The sequence below is a fragment of the Eulemur rufifrons genome, chromosome 9, assembly GCF_041146395.1.
Source record: "Eulemur rufifrons isolate Redbay chromosome 9, OSU_ERuf_1, whole genome shotgun sequence".
NCBI classification, from domain to species: Eukaryota; Metazoa; Chordata; class Mammalia; order Primates; family Lemuridae; genus Eulemur; species Eulemur rufifrons.
The window spans coordinates 14,223,900-14,239,337 of record NC_090991.1 but is presented as its reverse complement, the minus strand read 5'-3'; the positions used below and the strand labels follow the sequence as shown (position 1 = coordinate 14,239,337).

Here is a 15,438-nt window from a genome sequence, read left to right as displayed (position 1 = left end):
GATCCTCCCACCTCAGCCTCCCAGAGTACTAGGATTACAGGCGTGAGCCACCCGCACCCAGCCTAAGGAGTACTTATTGAGTTTTTCTGATTATAAAAGTAAGGCCTGTTCATTTTAGAAAGCTTAGAAAATTCAGACAAGCACAGAGAAGAAAAAAAATCATAATCCATAATCCTACCTCCTGAACAATATGGCCCTGAGCCTATTATTTAGCTTGTTTTATTCCACCCTGAAATTTACTGTGACTGTTTTCCCACATCACTGTGTGTACTTCCGCACCTGCTTTATCTTGGCTGAAGTGTGCTCTGTTGTCGGGAGATGCTGTATTTCTGTAACCTGCCCTCTGCCGTTGGATATTGAGGTTGTTCCCAGTCATGACAACCGTGTGATCGAGACCTTGAAAGTACACCTGTGCAACATTTCTGAGTTTTTCCCCTTTGGATGGAGTAGAATTGGAAACAGAATCGCTAGGTCAAAAGGCATGCATACTTAAAAAAATCTTTTTACCGAAGCATGATATACATACAGAGAAGTGTACATATTTTACGTGCACAGGTTGATGAATTTCCACAAACTCAACACACCCATATAAAACCAACATCCAGATCCCAAAACAGGCTGTGACCTATACTCTAGAAGCCCCCTTGGCATGCACATTTGGAAGGATTCTGATTCATAGTGTCAAATTCCCTCTAGCAAAGTTGTATTTTGGTCTCCTTTAAATTTTTATTATTATTATTTTTTTACTTAGGATTGAAGCACAAATTCTTTGCTTAAAAGCAGAGAGGATGGAAGAGCCATCTGGAGTTGGCAGTGAGAGACCTTGGTCCTCCCTGTCTGCGTTAGGACAGACTTCCCCTCAGGGTAGAAGGGTGGACCCCAGGCTGGAGTCAGTGGTCAGTTTGAGCTCTAAACCTTGAGTTTAAAGTTTTTAAAAAATGTCTTTCTCGCTCAGGCTGGAGTACAGTGGTGTAATCATAGCTTAGTGCAGCCTTGAACTCCTGGGCTAAAGCAATCCTCCTGCCTCAGCCTTCTAAGCAGCTGGGACTACAGGCCTGTGCCACCATGCTTGGTTGATTTCTTATTTTTTGTAGAGAAGGGGTCTCACTATGTTGCCCAGGCTGGTCTCAAACTCCTGGCCCCAAGTGATCCTCCCACTTTGGCCTCCCAAAGTGCTGGGATTGCAGACATAAGTCACAGCTCCTGGCCTAAAATTTTGATAGATTGTATTAGTCAGTGTTTTCAAGATACAGAGAACCAATAGGATATATAGATAGGTAGATAGAGATTTATTATGAGGGATTGGCTTACACAATTATGGAGGGTGAGAAGTCCTACAGTGTGTAAACTGGAGACACAGGAAAGCCAGTGATAGAGTTCCAGTACAAGTCCTAAGGCCCAAGAACTAGGAGCACTGATATCCAAGGACAGGAGAATATGGATGTCTCAGCTCAATCAGAAAGTGTGTTTGAGGCCGGGCGTGGTGGCTCACGCCTGTAATCCTAGCACTCTGGAAGGCCGAGGCGGGTGGATTGCTCAAGGTCAGGAGTTCGAGACCAGCCTGAGCAAGAGCGAGACCCCCGTCTGTACTAAAAATAGAAAGACATTATACGGACAACTAAAAATCTATATAGAAAAAATTAGCCGGGCATAGTGGCACATGCCTGTAGTCCCAGCTACTCGGGAGGCTGAGGCAGTAGGATCGCTTGAGCCCAGGAGTCTGAGGTTGCTGTGAGCTAAGCTGACGCCACGGCACTCACTCTAGCCTGGGCAACAAAGCGAGACTCTGTCTCAACAAAAAAAAAAAAAAAAAAAAAGAAAGTAGGTTTGCCCTCCTCCACCTTTTTGTTCTATGTGGGCCCTCAACAGATTGGATGATGCCCACCCGCACTGGTAAGGATGACCTTTACTCAGTCTGCCAATTCAAATGCTAATCTCTTCTGGAAACATCCCACGGACACACACAGAAATAATGTTTGCCAGCTATCTGGGCATCCCTTAGCCCAATCAAGTTAGCATATAAAATTAACCATCATGTAGATATTGCCCGATATCTACACATTAATGGGATGCTTGTGTCTTTATACCCTTACACCATTATCAAGGCGTGTGTGTGTGTGTGTGTGTGTGTGTATGAGACAGAGTCTTGCTTTGTTGCCCAGGCTAGAGTGCGGTGGCATCATCATAGCTCACTGCAGCCTCAAACTCCTGGGCTCAAGCAATCCTCCTGCCTCAGCCTCCCCAGTAGCTGGGACTAGGGGTGTATGCCACCACACCCAGCTAATTTTTCTACTTTTTGTAGAGATAGGGTCTTTTGCTCAGGCTGGTCTCAAACTCCTGGCCTCAAGCAGTCCCCCTGCCTCGGCCTCCCAGAGTGCTGAGATTACAGGTATGAGCCACTGTGCCTGGCCTCAAGGCTTTTTTAAACTTTATTATTGGGTGGGTAAAAGTGATGCCTTATTATTATTTAATTTTTTTTTTTTTAACGGTCTTACTGTGTCACCCAGGCTGGAGTGCACTGGTGAGATCATAGCTCACTATGGCCTCAAACTCTGGAGCTCAAGTGATCCTCCCACCTCAGCCTCCTGAGTAGCTGGGACTACAGGTGTGATCTACCATGTCTGGCTATTTAAAACTTTTTAACTGTGGTAAAATTTGTAGCTTCTTTAGTCTGCAGCCACGTATTGCTAGCAACTCTCTTGGTAGGCTGGCCTTGCTGAACAGATAAGGATAAATTGTGCAATCATGATTTGTCTGGGTCCTGCTCTTGAAACCCCATCTTCACAAGTACTCAACTTGCCATCTGTCGTTATCTTGCTTTTCAGGACTTGTGCGGTGGGAAATTCAGTCTGGCCCTTGAGATAGTGCAGGGGGAAATTGGTCTGTGGATTGTAAATCACTATGCAGGTGCTAGATGCTGTTTTATCTTGACCCCAAGGTGTGAATTCCTAACTGCTGTGGGGTTGCTGGCTCGGAATGCCCACTGTGCCCTGTTTCCTGGAGATCAGAGTGTCTTTCTCTGCCATCGTCCTGCTATCATCCTTTACCTTCACCTGGCTTATGGAGGAAGCAGAGGCCAATCTAAGTCTCTCTTTTGATGAATGGTAGATTGAAGCCTCAGAGAGTAGGTGACCTGTGCAGAGTGACTTGGTGGTGGAGCTGGAATGAGAGCTGAGCTCGATGGGGACAGTACTGGTGCCAGCTCACACTGTAAGGAAAGGGGACCAGGTAGGCCGGAAGATCTAGTGCCTGCTTCTCTAGGGCCTGTTTCCTGAACTTCTGGTAACTGCCTCATCTCCTCGCCTGGGAAAGGAGCTTGTCTCATCTTCAGCTCCCACTGGTGGCTGCGAGGTCCAAGCTGCCCAAGCCGAGGAAACCACACTGTCCCTTCCTTCCCTCCTGCCCCAGGGACCTGGGGACATAATGGAGGGGCCGCTGCTGACAGGAGCCTGTGCTGCCTCTCCTCCTCTGAGCCCAGCTCTGCCTGCCTCAAAAGCCCATAGAGCTGGATGGGTTCCCTGGGGCTCTGCTCTGGGGTTGGGGCTCTGGCTGGGACTTGCCCCCAAGCTGGTCCTCCAGGAACACTCACAGCCCTCGTGGTCGAGGAGCAACGTCGAGAGAGGAGCCCATCTGGCTAGGGTTGGGAAGACCTGGGCACTTGCTCTTTCCTACTTCATTGTTGTTCTCTCTCCATGGTTGAGCTTTGCTTTCGGGGCCTTGTTTTTCCCATCTGTAAAACGGGCACTGCATGAATTGTGCATTTCTGTGGGCTCCAGGATCGATGGGGCAGCTTTGAGCAGGCAGCTGTCAAGCTGGGTGAATTTTGTCAAGTTCCTGAACCTCCCAGAGCCTCAGTGTCCCCAACTGTAAAATGGGATAGCAGTGGCACCATCTCAGAGGAGGTTGTGAGACTGAGAAGAGCTAAGCCGTTCGGCCAGCGCTGGCCGACTGTAAACTCACACATGCGGGTGCTGCCCCCAGCTCCCTTGTCCCCACAGTTTGTCCTCGTCCCTGCTCTGACCGCGTCAGCAGAGCTCTGGGAGGAAGCTGGGCTGTGCTGTGGTGGGGCCCGGAGGGCTGGGCCTCCTCGCAGAGCGCTTCCCTTTTCTCTTGACTCATAGTCCTTCCCAGAGAGCTCACGGCCCCTTCGCTGCCCACCCCACACAGAAGAGGAACCAGGGGTCAGAGCTGGGGGTCAGCAAGCTGAGAGGGTCTGAAGCAGGGGTGGAATCCTCAGTGGTAATAATTATATTGTAACGGCTCCCATAAAGGTGTTGGAGCCCTTGCGAAGTGCTTACGCTTACTGGTAACTTGTGAGGTTGGTGACAGCCACCGCGTATTACAGAGGGGAAACCCGAGGCCTAGAGAGGTTAGGTAATGTGCTTGAGGTCGCAGGGCTTCAAGCTTGAGAGGCTGGAGCTGGGGGAGGGAGAGTGGAGAAAGCTCAAGAATGGCTCTCGCCACCCTTCCAGAGCTCGTGGAGTAAATGAAGAGCCGTGTGGGAAGCTCCCTTCTCTCATTCCAGGTCCTCACTCTGGGGGCGAGGGGCATGCTGGGTGCTTCTGGCTTCTCCAGGGGTCCTGGACCCCAGCGGCATCCAGGCAGCCCAGGAGGCCGTGAGTCCTGCGCCGACTGACGCAGCCAGGCTACTGCCGCTCCTTGGCCGGGTGTCTGAGTCCTTTTGTGGCTCCCAGGAGCCAGAGTCCCAGGTGGGGGAAGACAGCCTCAGGGTGGCAGCAGCTGAGGCCTTGAAATGCAACTGCTGCCTGGTCCCCAGGCTGTCCTGCTGCCCTTCAGATGAATGGGCCTGGGCCCGAGTCCTTCCTGGTCCAGGTGCTCCTCCCTGGGTGTCTGCCTGGACTGTGAGCATCTGTTGGCTTTGTGTTCCCCTAGAATACGTGTGATGGACAACATTCACACGTGGTCAGTGTGGGTGGTGGGGTGTGCCCAGGTGTGATGTGACTGTTACCCCACCTCTCACACGTGAAGGCACAGCAAAGTACGCTCCAAAGATGTGCTCACCGTCAACTCCCTCTAATAGATAAAGAAGCAACTAATTTGCAAAAGGAATTTTGTTATTAGCAACTAATGTGATGCCCACTCCAGCAACTTTGGGGTGAGGCTGTGAGCTGTGTCTTCTGCACCTGGCCTGGCACGTGGCCTAGAGCAGGAGTCAGTGTCGCAGGGGGCGAGGGGGTGAGAAGGCAGAAGGGACAGTGGGCCCATCCTTCTCAGTTGCATTCATTCTCTCATCAAGCGCTTCCTCCTAGTCAAGACTTTCTCAATGGAGAGTGGGAGATCCAACTCATGCTGGCTTTAGGAATACAGGGACATATTGCTCCCTCTTCTCTGCCCAGGGGGCAGCTGGCTTCCAGCACAGCCGGATCCAGGAGCTCAGATGATGCTCTTGAGACCTGATCTTTCCCCTGCTTCTGTCTCTGCCTTTCTGCGGGTTGTTTTCATTTTCCTACAGTCTCCACAGCCCCAGGCTTTCGCCCTGTGGTTTAGCAGGGGAAGTGTCCTGGGATCAAGTCTTACTGGGTCCGCTTAGGTCACTGCAGCCGGGAGAGTGGAAGCCCTGGTTGGACAGGCCTGGTCAGATGCTCACTCCTGACCCTGGGGTGGATGGAGCGCAGAGGGGTTCTTCTCAGAGGGAGGCCACATGGAGGCAGGGCAGGTAGGACCCAAGGCGTGCGCGGCACCTGCTCAGCACCTCCTGGGTGTGGGTTGGGTGCGGTGGGGTGAGAGGCACTCGTGGCTCTCTGGAGCAGATTTCCAGCGGGAAGCCAGTGGTCTGAAGCCACCCCAGAGAGGGAACCTACTGATCCTCCTTTCCTAGGGCAGAAGTGGGGGTGGAGGGGGAAGCCTGAACTGAGGACCTCCGGGCTCCTGCTGGGGGTCAGCTGCCTTGGAGGAAGGGAGCCACCCCCCAGCCCTGTGCTGGGCTGGGACCCCGAAGCTGCTTCTCCAGCCCACCCAGGGTGCTGCCTTAGGGCTCTGTAGTGTCCCCTGCTGCAGAGGGGTCCAGAAAATAGAAATCCTTGTGCCCTTTGTCCACAGCCTATGGTTGGCCCCTGGCACCTCAGCACGGAGCCTCTGACTTCTGAGAATCAGCAGGTCCTGGACAGGAAGCTGCGGGGAGGGTTGGCCAGAGAGAGAGGCCAATGGTGGCAGCTGTGACCGCTCAGTTCCCTTTCTCCACTGCTTGCCGCGGGGCGGGGGCCTGGCGCCTGGCTGTGCTCACCTACCCCAGTGTCCGCTATAGTGTATGTGCCACTGCCCCCTAAGGGGCTGTCATTAGTAAGCGCCTGCTGTGCGCCTGGCGTGGTCCGCACTGGTGCATGCAGAGACGAGGACTCGCACTGTGGTTCAGCTGGAAAGACAAACCCACCTGCACACAGATGCCGCCCTCCACCTCCCACTGTAGGCATGGAGCTTGGCGCTGCTCTGACCTCTGTCTAGACACTCAGCGGGTCTGACAAGTTCAGGTCTGTGCCCAAGTATGTGTATGGATACGTATGAATACACCTTACGGGTGTGTGTGTGGTCTGAGTGTGTTGATGTGTACATGTGAGCACATGTGTCTATCCATGTGGGTGCATGTGTCCGTATGGGGATTTGTAAGCGTATGAGAGGTGTGTGCAGGTGTCTCTGTTAATGCCTATACGCACCTGCATGTGAGTGTGCCCTTGTGTGCATGAGTTTGCAGTGCCTGTGCTCACGTGTGTGCAGGCACCTAATGACATGTATGTAAGCATGCATGTACTTGTGTACTCAGTGCATGTATATGTACCTGTGCATGTGTATCCCATGTGTCCCTGTGCACACGTGTGTGCATGTATACTTATGTCCATGTGTGCTGGTGTGATTACGTGTGTGGCTGGTTTATCTGGTACGTGCTGAGCCATGTTGGAGCAGGCAGGTAAAGGTCCCTGCCGCAGACAGCCCCTGGGAAGCTCCCTGAGGCTCCCAGCTGGGTCCCCCCTCCCTCCCAGGCATGGTCGTGGGAATCCTCAAGGCTCCTTTGGGTTCCAGGAAGCCAGGGCTGTGTGGGCCGAGCTGCCAACTGGGGCTGTGGAGCAATCTGCCAGCCGAGCCCCTTCCGGAGCTGTGGGTTCCTCTGGGTGTGGGGAAGCTGCCCTCCACACCCTCCCCTGCCTGTCTTGGTGCCTCCTGGAGGGCAGGACACACCTCCCACCCCTGCAGCCTCACCCACAGGAAGCTCGGGTTGGGGGACAGGCGAGGTGGGAGGCGCCACGCTGGGCGCCCCGCCCTGTGCTGGCACTGACCCTGCTGCACCACGGCCCTCTCCTCTCGCCGACAGCCCTGGGGACGTTGCTGGGGCCCAGGGCCCGGTGGTCACAACCATGTTTGGCCGGAAGCGCAGCGTCTCCTTTGGGGGCTTCGGATGGTGGGTGACAGATGGGAGGGCGGTTGGATGATGGAAGCGAACTTAGAGGTGCAGTCTTGTTGGGCGCCTGGGCTGCCTGGGGGAGCAGAGGGGCTCGGACCGTGCCTGAGAGCTGGGCCTGCAGACACCCCGCAGGTAGAGCTGGAGGATCCTGGTGGGGACATCAGAAACTGTAAGCTTTCCTCACTGTCCCGGGGCACAGTCTGCTAGGAAATGCAGAAGGTCGGAGCTGGCTGCCTGTGGGCAGGTCGAAGCGTGAGTGTGTGTTGACTGTCGTTGAGTGTGTCTCTGTCAGTGGGTTCCCGTGTGTGAGCGTCTGGGATTTCTGTGAATGTGTGTGCACGCACCTGAGACTGTGTGTGCAGGCATGTGTGTGTGACTGTGACTGCCTGTCTGTGTGTGCAGGCGTGTGTGAAGCGTGTGCCCATACATGTGATCACACGTGCACTCCGTGTTTCTGAGCAGGTGCCCATCTGCACCTCTGGTCTTCTGTAGCCATGTGTGTTTGAGTCTGTGCATGTGTGTTACGCTCCTGTCTACGCCGTTGCTGTGACCTCGTGGCAGGGGAGTCTGTGACCCGCTGGGCCTCCGGGCTGCCTGGGCTTGGGCTGAGTTTGAGCGGAGGGGCAGGCCTGTCTGCGAAGGCCCCCGCCCCAGCCCTGCCTGCGCCCCAGCCTCCCACCTGGCCCTCGGGGCCACCTTTTGCCTCTAAGCTTCTGTCTGGGAGAAGGGAGATGCTCTTTCCTTCCCAAGGGGCCAGAAAGTGGGGGGCTGAGGTCAAAGGCTTGTCTCTGGTGACCAGCTGCCGGCAGCTTCTCCCCAGCTGGGGAACAGAGTCTAGTGGTTTTCATTATCGGTTTCCTTTCAGCGTCTGGGCCCGGGGTGTAGTCAAACTGGGAGAGGGTGCGGGGGGAGGGCGGCCAGAGGGGTGTCCTGGAGTGGAAAAGGGTGGGCTACTGGGGGTGGCACGGAGGGCGAGAGAGAGAGAGGGCGGGAGGCACAGGAGGGCTGGGGAGGGCGGCCCTGTTCCTCGGGGCAGTTCCTCCCGTCCGTCCGTCCGTCCGTCCGTCCGTCCGTGTGCAGCTTCTTGTTCCCTTTCCCCCTTTGACGGCACTTTGTCATCCGTCCTCGGGCAGGCAGGGGTGGTGCGCACTCCACGTTCGACAGATGGGACAGTGAGGATGAGGTGATGCCAGCGTGGCACCGTGTGGCCTAGTGCCCGCTCACGGGCCGTCCCTGATGCCTGGGCCAAGGCGCTGCCGTCCCGAGGGTGGCTGCTGTCTGGGAAGCAGCTGAGACCTGCCTTCCTCTGGGAGGTGTGGCGCAGACAGAGGGACGGCCATCAGAAAGCTCCCTTTGCAAGGTTCTGGGTCTCAGTTTAGTGTCACCGCAAATGAATCCCCGTGTGTCAAGACCACTGCTCCAGAGCCCTGGGAAAAGTCCAGGCCTGAGGTTTGAACCTGGCCAGGTAAGGGGGAGGATAGGAGTGTGGCTGCCCAGGGCTGTCTGTGAGGCAAAGGTGAAGGCGGGGGAAGAGCCCTAGTATGCCCAGGAGACCCCCATGTGCTAACCACAGTGTCCACGGGCTGTGGGTTCCAGGATGGCAGGGACCTTCCGTGTCATTCACTGTGGTCTCTTGGATGCTTGGCACATCACACGTGCTCAGCAGGAGCTTGTGGACTGGCTAAGTGGGGTGTTTTGCACCCAGCAGGCATATGGTTGGGGCCCCTTGAGTTTGAGGGGATGGCAGGGCCTTGTGGTGGGGTTGGAAGGTTGGTGCAAGCAAGAGGGCTGGACTGGAGTTTGGGCATTCTCTGGGGATGGTTGTCAGCTGCAGGGGGTGTCACAGATTCCTGGAGCCCTCCAGACGCTGAACATAATCTCTCGGGTGGTGTTTTCAAAGCTCCATTGGAGGCAGGGTGGATCACCACCGGTGTCAGGGGCAGACAAGCTGATGAGGGTGAGGGGGATGGCCCAGGGGAGGGAGGGCACCCAGGGACTTGGGCGCCCTGAAAGAGAAAGCCCCGCAGCCACCGCCCCATCTCCCATCTCAGCCTTGCCCAAACCACAGGCCCCGCCCTCCCGGGGCCACACCCCAGCGTGGGAACCCTGGTGGGCGGGCTGCTGGGTAGGCGTGGATGGGCCCGGGGGCCCCTGTGACCCAAGGAGCTGGTGGGTGGCGTGGTGGTTGGGGCTGACCAGACAGAGGTCGGGAGGGCACACACCAGGAGTCCGGGGGCTCGTGCTGACTCCACCTTGACTATTGAGGAACTCGAATGGGACACTTCCCCTGTCTGGGTCTCAGGTTCCCCATGTGTCAGCTTGGAATTTCTGCCTCACCCACAACACAGAGGTGTTGTAAGAATTATAAGAGATTCCTTGAGAAAATGTGAAATGTAAGGGCTTACTATTAGGGATTCCCAGTGGGTAGCTCTGGGTTGGAGATGGTCCGGCAGAATGTGGGGGTCTGACTCCTGGTCAGATCTGGGGGTCTGGTGGGCTGCATGGGAGAGGAGGAGGATCTGCAGGTCAGAAGGGGTGGGGGGCCTGGGTGAGAGCCTCAGGGACCAGTAGTGCAAGTGCCAAGGAAGGGGCCCAGGAGGGAGTGTGGGGAAGAAACCGGAAGGGACGTGGGCCAGGACGCTGGGGATGCAGCTTCGTTGCTGTTGGGGACTGCAGCCAGGTGCTGGGAGCTTCCTCAGAGTGAAAGGATCCCCCCTCTAGCTCCAGGCCTCAGGGCTGACTTGTGAGGGCTGGCACAGCTCCCTGTCCTCACCATGTGGCCCGACACCTCTCCTCTCCCCGTCGTCATGTGTTTGGGAAGCTTGAGGCAGAGCTGAGCTGGCTAGACAGGGTTTGCCTGAGAGAACTTTCCAGGATTTCAAGCATCCTGGAGGTGGTGGTGATTTTGGTGACACTGACAGTGACAGTCACAGAGGTTTTGGCACTGATAGTGATGGTGACATGGATTGTGATGATGACACCGGTGATGACACTGCGGGTGATGACACTGTTAGTGATGGTGGCACGTGGTGACATGGATAGTGATGGTGACACTAATAGCGAGGTGATGCTGGTGGTGGCAGCACTGGTGCTGGTGACACTGGTGGTCCTGACCCCTAAACAGGAGATGCCATCAGTGGGAATATGGCCCCCCTTTCTGTCCCCAGAGAGGGAGGAGGGGCCTCTTTGTAGCAGCCATAAGGGCCGGCATATGCAGGGGGTAAAAATAGAAGCTCGGCAGCGCTGCCTCCTCTTCCAGCGAGGGCGGGCACAGGCTGGGGGTGGAGGAGCTGGCTGCTGGGACAGTCTGCAGCAAACGTGATCCTCCCGGCTCCAAACTCCTGGGTCTGAGGGAACCCACCTGCCAGTTCTCCCCGGCGCCTGCTGTTGGGTTCTCTCCCAGGAGTGGGGTCTGCCTCCCTGGAGGGAGGGTCCCTGGTGCTGGGCCTGCTTGCATCTTCCCAAAGCAGAAGCCCAGGAAATAGTGATGTCCACCTGGCACTGACCCATGAAGCCGGGTTGCAGAGTCCTCTTGTGGGGGTAGCGGTAGTGAAGCGAGAGGCTGCATGCAAAGTGCTTAGGATCCTTGGGTCTGGAGTCAAATACCTGGGTTCAGACTGGGCCAGTGACTTTACCTTCTGAGCCTCAGTTTCCTCATCTCTAAAATGGGTATAATAATGGTAGTCATCTCGTAGGGCTTTGTGTGGGCCCAGCCCTCCCAGAACTCACAGTCCTACCTTCCTCGCTTGGCTGGCGGGGAACCTGCCCCTGTAGCAGCTGTCTGCTGCAGAGCCCTGCCGGTCTGGTGGTCTGGGCTGGCCTAGGATCCCCTCCCCTGCAGGTGCTATGTGGGAGCCTTCAGCCCTGGCACTGACCGAAGCCCTTGCTTTCTCTTGGCAGGATCGACAAGACCATGCTGGCGAGTCTGAAGGTCAAGTAAGTAGCTACTTCCTGTTCTGTGAAGGTCAGAGACGATGGCAGAGCAGAGCTCCTCTGGGGTCCTCGTTCCCCCAGTGTGGGGGAAACATGAGAGGGGCTGTCGCATTTGTCAGATTTCAGTCCGAGTCTATGGGGCTTCTGGGCTGGAGGAGGCTGGACTGGGATCTTGATTTCTGGGGTGTCTGGGGAAGGGCAGAAGCGGGAATGGAAACAGCAGGGACCAGCATGGTGGGAATGTGTGCAGCAAGTGTGACTTTCGGGCTGCAGACTTAGGAGTGTAAGAGACATAATTTTATTTTCTTTCACTTTAATTTCTATGTGAAGTCTCAACCTTATTAGACTGTCATTCTGCCATTCCCCAGGGCGTGTGTGTGTGTGTGTGTGTGTGTATGTGTGTGTGTGCTGTGGTGTCAGATGCTCGTTGAGTCATCTGTTACCAGACATATGTCATGCTGGTCAGTTTGGCCCCGGGGCTCTCTGAGGCTTCCACAGCAGACTCAGGGTCTGGGAATTGTCTGCCTCGGTTTACCATGTGTTCCCAGGTCTGTCCAGGCACACCTCTCTCCTAGAACCTCTGACCTCTCTTCCCTCACCGTCTTCCTTCCTTTTCTTTCTTTATTTCTGGCGAGACCATTTTGTCTGCATCTTGATCCTCTTTCTCCTGTTTTTTTAAGCACAAGATCCCCTTTACTCTGTTTCTCCTTTGAGATTTAGAGTATCGCCTACTTCCTTCTGCATGCTTCCCTTGGGGCAGTGAGTATGACTATCACCTGCTCCAACTGAGTGAACTGAGAAGGAATTTCTAGGAGGAAAATAGCATTGGCCACTGGTTCAAAATATTCTCCTGCTGCCTGTGACTTGGCTCGTGCGTGAAGAATGCCTGTAATCGGTTGCCCTCTTTCAGAGGCAGCTCCTCGGGGCTGTCACACCCCCATGTCAGAGGAAAGGTTTTCCTGGCTGGTCTCCCTACCATGCCATTCAGTTGCCAGCACTGACTGTATTTCTGGGTATAGGTCCCTGGGCAAAGCACAGCCAGTCTTGAGGGTTGGCATACATAGGGGTCAAAATAAGAGGCTTCCCAGTTTGGTTTGTGTGCTCAGAAAGGTGAGGATAGGCGTTAGCAGGGCTGGCATGGAGGACAAACTGTTCCTGCCCTTTGAGAGCTTTTGGTCTTTCTGTAGAGTTGACACCAGGAGTGCCTTGGAGCAGTCCTGGAAGGCTGCTGGGAGGAGATGGCTTCTAAAGCAGCTCTTAAAGGTGGGGCAAGAGAGTGGGCCCCCCATGCCTGTGCTGGCTTGGCATGGTGTGTGCCTCAGTGCAGCCTAGTGCTCAGGGCAAGTCACCCCAGGCAGGACACTTCACATCTCTGGGCTTGTTTCCATATCTTTTGTCCAATGGGCACAACAATGTCTGTCTTTCCTAGAGCTTCCCAGAGCACATCTTCACATTGAATGAGATGATAGACGTGAGGGTTGCTAAGAGGTATGGAGTGGTAGGAGTGTTCTTTTGGTGCTGTGTTGGGACTTCTGGTTTAATTTCACAAGCATTTATTGAGGATCTGTTTGCTTGAACTGGTAAATACAATATTTGTAACCTGGAAGAGAACCGGTTACGGGTTAGAGTGAAGGGCAGGGGACATGGGTCAGTGTTGAGATTGGAACCCCAGCGGGATCTCTGGGTATCTGGGGAGGTGGCATTGAGATGATGGTTTGGGACAGTGTGTAGCACTGTGTTCCTAGTTTTATTGGTTAAGATTCCTTTGATTGCAAGAAACAAAACCCCAGTGTAATCTGGTTAAACAAGAGATGAAATTTATGGAAAATATACCAGGGTGCCTCAGGAAACTCAAGGGGAGGAAGTAGAGCTACAGCTTGGGAGGGGTTGAACCAGGAACTGGAAACCCATCCCTTTCAAAATCCCAGCTAGCTTCTTTGCAGAAATTGATAAGCTGATCCTAAAATTCATATGGAAATTCAAGGATAATGTTGAAAAAGAAGAACAAAATTGGAAGACTCACACTTCCTGATTTCAAAACTTATTGCAAAGCTACCATAATCAAGACAGTACTGGCATACTGTCTGGTACTGGCATAAAGATAGACATATAGATCAATCCAACAGAATTCAGAGCTCAGAAATAAACCCTCACATTTATGGTCAATTGATTTTCAACAAAGGTGCCAAGACAATTGAATGGAGAAAAACAGTCTTTCAATAAATGGTGCAGGGACAGTGGAATATCTACATGCAAGAGAATGAAATTGGACCCCTCACTTATACGATATACAACAGTGAACTTCAAACAGGTCAAAGACCTGACTATAAGAGCTAAAAATAATAAAACTCTAAGAAGAAAATATAGGGGTAAATCTGTGTGACCTTAGATAAGGTGTTATTTTCTTAGTTGTGACACCAAAAGCACCAGCAACAACAATAATAAAAAATAGATAAATTGAACTTCATCAAAATTAAAAACTTTTGTGCTGCAAAGGATGCAATCAAGAAAGTGAACAGACAACACACAGAATGGGAGAAAATATTGCAAATCATTTATCTGATAAGAGAATCATATCTAGAATGTATTGATATAAAGAACTCTTACAACTCAATACAAAAACAAATGGGCCGGGCGAGGTGGCTCACGCCTGTAATCCTAGCACTCTGGGAGGCTGAGGTGGGAGGATCGCTCAAGGTCAGGAGTTCAATACCAGCCTGAGCAAGAGTGAGACCCTGTCTCTACTAAAAATAGAAAGAAATTAGCTGGACAACTAAAAATATATATAGAAAAAATTAGCCGGACATGGTGGCACATGCCTGTACTCCCAGCTACTCGGGAGGCTGAGGCAGAAGGATTGCTTGAGCTGGGAAGTTTGAGGTTGCTGTGAGCTAGGCTGACACCATGGCACTCTAGCCCAGGCAACAGAGCAAGACTTTGTCTCAAAAAAAAAATAAATAAAAATAAAAATAAATAAAAAAACACAGGACACAAAAAAATGGGCAAAAGATCTGTATAGACATTTCTCCAAAGAAGATATATAAATGGACAATGAGCATATGAGAAGATGTTCAACATCATTAGCCATCAGGGAAATGTAAATCAAAACCACAGTGAGATACCACTGCACACCCACTAACATGATCATAATAAGAAAGACAGATAATAACAAGTATTGTTGACAATGTGGAGAAATTGGAACCCTTATACACAGCAGTGGGAATGTAAAATGATGCAACTGCTTTCGAAAACAGCCTGGTGGTTCCTCAGAAGGTTAAAACATAGAGTTACCATATGACCAGCAATTAAACTCTTAGGTTTATACCCAAGAGAAATGAAAACGTGTGTCTGCACAAAAACTTGTCCATGAGTGTTCATAGCAGCATTGTTAATGACAGCCCAAAGTGGAAACAACCCAGATGTCCATCCACAGATGAGCTGATGATTGAAATGTGGTCCAGCCATACAATGGAATATTATTTGGCCACGAAAAGGAAAGAAGTACTGATACATATCATACCATGGATGAACCTTGAAAACATAATGCTAAGACAAAGAAGCCAGACACAAAAGACCACATATTGTATTATTCCATTTATATGAAATGTCTAGAATGGGTAAATTGATAGAAATATTGTAGATTAGTGGTTGTTTAGGGCTTAGGGGCTTGTTGGGGGAGGAGTGAATTGTAAAGTCTTTTTTGGGGGATGATGAAAATGTTCTGAAATTAGATAGTGTGTAATGATGGTAGTAATGGTTGCACAACCTTGTGAATGTACTAAAAACCCTTGAATTATATACTTTAAAGTGGTATATAAATTACCCGTTGAATAGAGAGACTCTGATTGGTCCAGCTTCTGGTTCAATCAGGTTAGCTGGAGAGATGGGGTCATATGGATGAAACGTCGCTATGTGGGAGGGGTTAATTCTCAGGGAAGAAAGACGAGTGGTGGGATGCGCAGACACTGTGAGAGATTCTATCGAGTCACCCCAATACCCTTGGGACTAAAGGAAGACCAGTTCCCACCGCCCGCCCCCATGGGCAGTACCTAATATAGAATTCTGCCCAGATGCCCGGGATGTGGTTCTGT

At 52.6% G+C, this 15,438-nt stretch overlaps 1 protein-coding gene across 1 annotated transcript in view; it reads left to right on the top strand.

The window, feature by feature from the left end:
* The window catches only part of RAP1GAP2 (RAP1 GTPase activating protein 2), a 228,243-nt gene that overhangs the window by 27,741 nt on the left and 185,064 nt on the right, over positions 1-15,438 (top strand). Inside the window, exon 3 of the mRNA XM_069483478.1 lies at positions 11,315-11,350. Within this exon, the coding sequence (XP_069339579.1) occupies positions 11,315-11,350 (36 nt within the window). The remainder of the gene's footprint in view (positions 1-11,314; positions 11,351-15,438) is intronic.